Source organism: Trichosurus vulpecula, chromosome 5 (genome assembly GCF_011100635.1).
Source record: "Trichosurus vulpecula isolate mTriVul1 chromosome 5, mTriVul1.pri, whole genome shotgun sequence".
Taxonomy (NCBI): domain Eukaryota; kingdom Metazoa; phylum Chordata; class Mammalia; order Diprotodontia; family Phalangeridae; genus Trichosurus; species Trichosurus vulpecula.
The window spans coordinates 31,175,913-31,184,022 of record NC_050577.1 but is presented as its reverse complement, the minus strand read 5'-3'; the positions used below and the strand labels follow the sequence as shown (position 1 = coordinate 31,184,022).

Below are 8,110 nucleotides of genomic sequence, written 5' to 3'. Positions count from 1 at the left end.
GAAGCGCCCAGAGGGACCCACAACAGCCCCGGGGGGCGGGATGGCCGCGGTGTAAACGGCACCGGGGCTGCGGCCACACTCGCGGCTTGAGCTCGGCCCGGCCCGCGTTCGGACCCGCGTCCAGTGGGCGGCCCGTTCGCCTCGGGGCTCGGCTCTCCGGCCCCATTCCGCACGTGGCCGCCGGCGCGCAGCCCCCGGCCCCTTGGCGTGGCCGGCCCCGTCGGGCCGGGGGGGCTTGCCCGGAGGAGGGCCGTGCGGGGCCGCGCGCGCGTGAGTGTGAGTGTGCGCGAGTGTGGCCGAGGGAAGCCATTGCCTGTTTAATAGTTGCTGTTGCAGCACTTCCGCTTCGGTGCCAGCGAGCGAGCAGAGACACGAGTGGCCAGGCCCAGCCGCCGCCGCCGCAGCCCCGGCGGCCCGAGCAGCGGCAGCAGCGGCGGGAGGAGCGGGCGGAGCGGCGGGCGGAGCGGCGGCGGCGCGGCGGCGGAGGAGGAGCGGCAGCGGCGGCGGCCCCGGCCCCGAGCAGCTAGACACAAAGAGGAGCGAGGTACGGTCCCGGGGAGCCCCCCGCCCCTCCCCCGCCGCGGCCCGGCCCGGCCCGCCGTGCCCCCCGTGCCCGCTGCGCCGCCGGCTCATTGTTACTGCTCCCCCCGCCCGAGTGGGGGTGGGGACGCCGGCGTGGCCCCGGATCCCGGACCCGGCTCGGCGGCAGGGAGAGGGTGGTCCTGGGGGTGGGGGCGCAGTTTGTGGGGTTCCACGGAGAGGTTTCGAGCCCGGTCCCGAGCCGGCCCCGGCGGCTCCTTCCCCTCCCCCACATCGGGCACTCGGCCGCCCCCCGGATCCCCGGCCCCATGCGCGCTGTGTCCGTAGTCGGCGACCCCCTCCCCCTTTCCTCCATCCTCCCGGTCCTCCGCCAGGCGAGCCCTTTAAAGCCCCCCGCCTCCCTGGACGTGAGGGCGGGGGGCCTGGCTAGGGAGGGGGTCTCGTCTCGGAGCCAGAGCGGTCCAGGGCCCCCAGGTAAAGGAGCCGGCCCGGGGGGCGGGGGGGGGGGGCAGGCTCAGCCCCCTCCCCAGACCCTCCCCCGGGCGCCCACTCGGCCGCGGACACTCACCGGATGGTCTGTCTTTTCTGTCTCCCGCAGGGATTGTTGGTGGGGTGGGGGTGGGGGGGTTCGCTATGTCGGATGACGATTCGAGAGCCAGCACCAGTTCCTCCTCATCCTCATCTTCCAACCAACAGACTGAGAAAGAAAGCAACACCACCCCCAAGAAGAAGGAGAGCAAAGTCAGCATGAGCAAGAACTCCAAGCTCCTCTCCACCAGCGCCAAGAGGTGAGTGCCCCCCCCAGCCCCGGGACCCTCTAAAAAGGGAGGTGGGCCCGTTGTTCCGGCCCCCACCCCACCTCGAACTCTTGTCTTCACCTTGCCCAGGTTTGAGCGCTGACCTCCCGAATCAGAGGTGTAGTTACCTGCCGTATAGCTTCTCTTGGTGGCCTCCACCCTGGTCATCTGGATCTGTTTCCGAACAGCCTCATAGCCACATAAAACTCTGTGGTCTTCCTTTCTTTTCACCTGTTGCATGGAAGAATTTTTGAATATTGCTCTGTACCCATATCCAGCGTGATGAAATCATTTGCTTTTATCAGAGGGGCACAGACCTTAGAAAAGTACAGATGGGGTCAAGAAAGCAAATAAGAAGGTACTTTCTGTTGAAATTAAAAGGGTATTTTGATGAGTTGTCAAGAATTACAAGAAACTCCATCTAAACGAATATCCCCCCCCCCCTTTTTTGTCAACTGTCAACTCATTAAATTTCAGGGAAAGCCTTACAACTTTTTTCCTGGCAATCCTATCTTTCCTGCTCTAAAGCCTTAAAACACTGTTTCTTTCCTTTCATGGTTTACCTTGAGTGTAAATCTTTCCCTCTCTATACAGTTCTTACATTTTTTTTCCATCTTAGCATAGCCCTGTCAGCAGCTACTCCTCCTCTCCACTATCCATTAATATGATCTTTTAATTCTTCTTTGCTATTGATCTTTAGCCAATCAGCAAGAGCCCTCACATAAGGCTTGGGGAAATGTTTCTAATCAAACTCAGTTATAAAGGGGGTAGATTCTTAGGTAGACAGTTATTAGACACTGAAGTGACCACAAGCTGGACAGGAGGGAGATAAGTGTCTTGGTTGGACTAGGGTGAGTCCTTTAGAGGAAATTAAAAATAAGACAGGCTGTTTGATCCTTGATTTCTCTAGTAAGGGGGTGATTTGTTTGAGAATAATTCATTATCCTGGTGTTCTTCACTGGCTGCAATCTGGAATAATTGGGATCTAGGAAGCTACGGTCACCCCAACAATAGGCAATTGAGACAAAGCTCATGGTGGAGTCAGAAGACTGTGTGAAAAGACCCTAGTCCTCAGCCGGCTTCCTGTAAGCCAGGTGGCCCCTTGGGCAGTGGCTTTAACTTCTCTGACCCTCAGTTTCCTGGTCTCTAAAATGGGGATAATGACATCTGCCCTTCTTCCCACAAGGGGTGATTGTGAGGATCCGGAGTTTGTGCATGTATAATACAGGCAGTATAAGGAATTGGTGGTGGTCATTGGGCCTCAGCAAGGTTGCTTTTTGCCAGGTGGTTCTGAATGCTAGTCCCCAGGGTTCCTTTTGGGCTGGGCTGGTTAGGAGTGGGAGCAAGGGGTGTACTGGGACGGGGAGAGCACGTAGGATTGATTGCCCTGAACCTTCGAGATAGTCTTGGTGGAGTTCTGATCTTCAGGGAATGCCAGGGGGCCACTTGCAGTTTCTTTGACTAAGGCAGAAATGGACCTTCGAGGTTGGGGGGGGGGAGGGTTGTGTCTCCCGAATATTTCCTTCCTCATTTTGTAGTTGGGTAAGCATCCCTATTATACAAGGATAAAAAGCAGGCCGAGGCAAGTGTGACAAATACAGGCTACGCTATGTTTAGGGTCAGTGAATTTCAGAGCAGAAAGGCTATGGTTGTTTTCTTAGGAGACAGAATTGGTTCCTTTGAGGGAGGAAAGTTGAGCAAGCTTGGGAACCATAGGAAAATGAGGTGACTTGAGAAGGGGAAAGGGGGTAGTCCAGCAATGTGTCTGGCATTTTTTGCAGGGGGAAATCCTGAACTTGTGATTTCTTTGGTATATGGAGTTCCTGCCAAGGGCATTCGGAGAGACAGTAACTCTTAGGCAGCCTAGAGTGTAAGAGGGTCACTCCAAGGTATTGGGGGGGGTTAATATAGCTCACCCATATTCACACAGCTGGTGTATATCAGAAGCTAGACCGGTACCCAGGTTTTCCTAACTCAGAAAGCCTTTCAAAAACGTTTCAGAAAGGTAGAGTTGTCCATAGTATTGAAAGAGGCAGGAAGAGCCTTAGGGGTGGGAGAGAGAAAGCCCAGAGAGCCTTGATGAGCAGAACAAAGACTAATAACCACATGTACTTGAACAGTGGTTTCTTCCTAAAAGCCCGATTGCAAGTGGTTGTGGATAAAGAGTTTGATGTCAAATAGATGTGTGTGAAAGTGACTTTGGCAAACACTTTGCCTAGTAGGAGGTAGGTGATGGGAAGGTATGTCTCAGAGATGCAGAGGACAAACAGCTGACTGCTTTTTATTCTTAAAAGCAACAACTGTCTAGTCTGTGATGTTAGCCAAAATTGGGCTGGCAGGGAAAAAGCTAATAAGTATTTCCAAGTGTGTTGAACTAGGGAGAAAGGCATTTCTGTATATAGACAGAAAATATTACATTGAGTATAAATAGAGGGGAATCCAAAAATCTTGGTTCCTTACTTGCTCAGTACATTCAGAACTCTTAAGTCCAGTATTACTGTCAGAGATATAACACAGCTGATGGTAGTAGGAATTTTGAGAAAAAAAAGATTATCAGAGATTGAGAAGGGTTTTTTTTAAAGGATCATTTAATTTTTTGAGGAAGGTGGAAGTGACCTCTGGGGTATTGAAATTGGGGGTTCAAATAATTTCCAAATTCCATCCTCAAGTTTTCACTTTATATTTTCATAAATAACCCTGGGGGGGAGGTGGGGTGGAGGTGGAGGGAGAGTCCGGATGGGATTAGGTCCAAAAATCTCTTTCTAGAAAGAGAAAACAAAGGCTATCTATTACCTTTAGTTGACATTTTTTGGTGATGGTGGGGATGTACTTATTGAAGTATTATGTCTGAGATAGGTTGCTGTGAGGAAGTTGGTATGATGGATAGAAAGCTGCCCTAGGAACCAGGAAATCCTGAGTTTACTTTCCACTTCTGACCCATCCAGGCTGTGTGACTGGGCAAATCACTTAAATTCTGTTTTAGGTAACTCTCTAAGAGCAGAGAAGGGGGCTGACTTGTATTGGGGTGGTCCCTGTACCTGTGAAATTGCCCGCTTCTACCCATCCTGTCTTATCTCAGTGAGAGTTCTGATTTAAATCCCCGTTTACCAGTTTGCAGCTCTGTGACTTTATGTCCTCAGCCTCTCTGGGCTCAGTTTCCCCCTTCATAGAGTAGGATGGCATTACTTGGATTGCCTCATCTCAGAGGGCTGTTGGGGAGGAAGGCACTTTGTAATTGTAAAGCGCTTTATAACTGTAAGTTGTTATAATTAAAGGGAAGGGGGTAAACAGCATTCTCAGGTAGGGACTGGAGGCCAGAGTGATAGAATTTTACAGTAAACAAAATCACAAATCAGACTTTGGCTTGCCAGTTGCTTATATAATAGTCTAGTTAACCAGAGGACAAAGGAAGGGTAGCTGCAGAATAGAAAAGAAAGGTCTGCATTTGGACTCACTGTATGCCCTGCCACTTAGCAGCTGTGTGGCCTTGCTTGTGGAAGGCACTTAGAAATCTCCCCAGGGTCCTTACCTGTAAAAGGCAGGGTGGCTTGGACTAGGGTCACACTAGGAAGGTATGGCAGGGAGAGAAGGCAGGACTCGGGCTGCCTCTGTCTGTGTGACCCTGGCCAGTCCCTTAACCAGACCCCTAGGTCTCCTGGTCTCCCCAGTGGGGGTGGGGGGCCCCTGCTTGGTAGACCTGCCAGGTGCTGCTGAGATGGTTCTCAGCCCTGGGAGGGCAGACTGGGGACATGGGGTGCACGGACTGGGGACTTGGGGTACCAGGGCAGGTTCCCTGCAGGGCGGGGGCTTAGTGGGAAGGGGCTGTGTGTGCAGGGAGGGGTTTGGGGTGCCGTGGGAAGCATGCTGGCCCAGGAGTCCGAGGATCTGGGTTCCAGTGTCGCCTCAGCCCTCCTCGTGACCTCGGGCTACTCTCTAACCTCTCTGGGCCTCAGTTTCCTTAGATGTCCCCGAGGGCCTTTACAGCTCCAGGGTGTGGGCTTGAGGAGGGTCTCTGGACCTCAGTTTCCCCAGCTGCCAAAGGAGGTTGTTTGCTGGCCTTCCGGAGGAAGGCCTAACGGAAGCCCCTGGAGGTGCCTTCCAGCCTCCATCCCTCGGGGGTCTACGAGGAGAGGCCACGAATGAGGGACCCCGACCCCCCCCTTCCGCCCCCATCCCCTCGGGCTGCACCTTTGGGCACTGACCCCTTCCCTAGTGGGAGGGGGAGGCGTGCCCTCAAAAGCCGTGGGGTGTTGGGGGAGGGGCGGGTCTCCGGCAGCCGCGCCCTTCCCCCACAGCAACTTCTCTTCCTCCGAGAGAGGGCGCGGGCACGCGGTGGGGGCGGGGCGCGCGGCCCTGGTGAACGCGGCCAGGTCGGGGTCGGGGTCAGGCCGGCGCTGCCGCCGCTGCCACCGCTGAATGAGGCCGGGGCTGTGGGGCTCCGGGGCCCGAGGCCGCCCACGCCCCCCCCTCCGCCTCCACGTCGGGGGTCGCCCCCGCAGCGGCCCGCCCGCGCCATGGCCGGCAGGTCAGTCTGTGCCGGCCCCCCTCCCCGCCTCTGCCTGGCCCAGTCGCCGCCATGATGGCGCCCGAACCCCCGGGACCCCCCGCGGCCCCTCCCCCCCCCCAGCAGCCTCAATATCAGTGCATGTCAATGTCAGGGTGGGGGCTGGGCTGGGTGCGCGTTGCCCCGGGTTTGTGGATCCCCGGACCCCTGCAGCTGTGCAGCTGGAGATGGCTCCGCTTGACCATTTCCGGGTAACTGACCCTGCGTGGGTGCCCGAGACTGGGTGATACCATGTGGGTGAGCGTCTGTGGACGAGGGGCTGTGTCTGTATGTGACCCGGTGGGCCTCTCTGTGTGCCCGGTTTGTATAGGACACTCAGACCCGCAAGGGGGCAGGGGTTGTGAGGGCTTTAGGGAGAGGGGAGACCAACAAGACTGCTCCTGACGGTGAGCTGAGGGAGGGTGGTTAAGGAGGGGAGGTGGGGAGCAGCCCCTAAAGAGCCCAGGTCCTCTGACTCCAGATCCATCTCAGTGCCCTAGGAATCGGCATGTGAGTCTGGAGGTGAGCATCTGTGTATATTGGGGTGGGTGTGCCTTGTTGTTCAGTCCTCTGGGTGGTTTGCCATTTCCTTCTCCAGCTCATTTTACAGATGAGCAAACTGAGGCAAACAGGGCTAAGAGACTTGCCCAGGGTCACACAGCTAGTTACTGTCTGAGACCAAATTTGAACTCAGATCTTCCTGACTCTGGCCCTGGGGAGCAGTAGATTTACTGGGCTTGTCCCTGGGGGAGGAGGGAGGGTGCTTAGGATGTGGGTCTGCCCGAGGCAGAGAGGCTAGGATGATGGCTGGTGGCATCTGAGGACTTTGAGAGGGAAGCCCTTTGGGTGAAGGTGTTTGTCTGTTGGCTGGAGAGGAGGTGGTTGTGGCCTTTTCGGTTTGAGGCCCCTGATTTTGGGAGAGATGGAGGCAGGCCCTGTTGGGAATGGGGGGGTGGCTTTCTGTCAGTGCCATGCCTGACCTCAGGTCTGGAGTGTTGGGAGAGGGAGGGGTGTGTGCCTGCCTGAGGCTGGAGTGTAGAATCAGGCATCCCCTCCTCTGTTGGGAGGAGTATGCCTTAGGTCAGGGGATGGTTCTCTTGGAGTGGAGGCTTCCATGGCTTTTCTTTTTAAATCCGTTTAACTGAGGACTTGCTAGGGATGGGAGGAAGATGAGGAGAGAGATTTGAGCTGCCTTTTCTGGGGAGGGGCTCACCCTGGAAATTGTTGTCTTGTCGGGCTGGGGCTAGGGGAGAACCAGGGAGAATCAAGGAGTGGCTTCTCAGTGTGGTCGGCTTGGGGAGGTCAGAATGGTAATTGTGCCCAAGGGGGAGGGGAAAGCATTTCTATAGAGCCGATTACATGCCAGGCCCTGTGCTGACCAGCTACAAACATGCTCTCATTGGATCCTCGAAACAACATTCAAAGTAGGTGGCCTCATTTTACAGATGAGGGAACAGAGGCCAACAGGATTTAAGTGGCTTGCCCAGGGTCACACAGCTAGTCAATGTCTGAAGCTGGATTCCAACTCTGATCTTGCTGACTCCTGGGGCCAGGGTTCTAGTCACTGCACTGCCAGTAGATAAGGCTGGAGAAGAGCCATTAGGTGACAGAACTAGAAAGAACCTTCCCATCAGTCCAGTCTCTTTGTTTTGCAGATGAAGAACTGCGCTGCTCGACAGAAGGGATCCCTGTTTGACTTCTTACCTAGAGCTTTAGGGGTGCTTTTTGGAGGCCTCTGGGTAGGGAGGGGTTTGAGGGGACAGGGTGTATGGTGTCTGGTCTTTCTATTGGGCGATTGTCTCCCTGCTGGGATGGAGGATAGGGGAGATGGTGGTTTTTCTGGTGCGTCTCTAGGTCAGGTGTTAGGGAGGATGTCGGGATCACAGGATTTAGAGCTGGAAGAGAAGGAAGAAAGGAATGAAGGAAGCACTGCTGAGCGTTGAGGGTACAGATAGAACAAACAGTAAGACATCCCCTGCCCTCCAACGGAGGAGACCCAATGGGAGGCTTCCCGTGTATGTCTGATGGGTTCATGGAGGCTGACCCTTTGCTTTCACAGAAGAACAAATAAAGGCATCTGTCTGAGGCCCCGATGTACCTTCCCAGACTTCAAGCCAGCCCATTTGCTATTCTTCTCACACAGCTCACCATCTCCCACCTCCAGGCTTTTGTCCTGAAGGTGGCCCACACCTGCCGTATAGAAGCCCTCCAGCACAGTCTTCTGCCATGA

At 55.4% G+C, this 8,110-nt stretch overlaps 1 protein-coding gene across 2 annotated transcripts in view; it reads left to right on the top strand.

Moving 5' to 3' along the window:
- The first annotated feature begins 310 nt into the window (after positions 1-310).
- UBE2E1 (ubiquitin conjugating enzyme E2 E1) overlaps positions 311-8,110 on the top strand; it is a 56,468-nt gene continuing 48,668 nt past the window's right edge. The window contains exons 1-2 of one of the 2 annotated variants that reach the window (XM_036758482.1): positions 311-544; positions 1,237-1,328. In XM_036758482.1, the coding sequence (XP_036614377.1) occupies positions 1,288-1,328 (41 nt within the window). In that variant the 5' untranslated portion in view covers positions 311-544; positions 1,237-1,287. Of the gene's footprint in view, positions 545-1,144; positions 1,329-8,110 lie in introns of those variants that run through there. The other variant, XM_036758481.1, reaches the window with a different exon arrangement.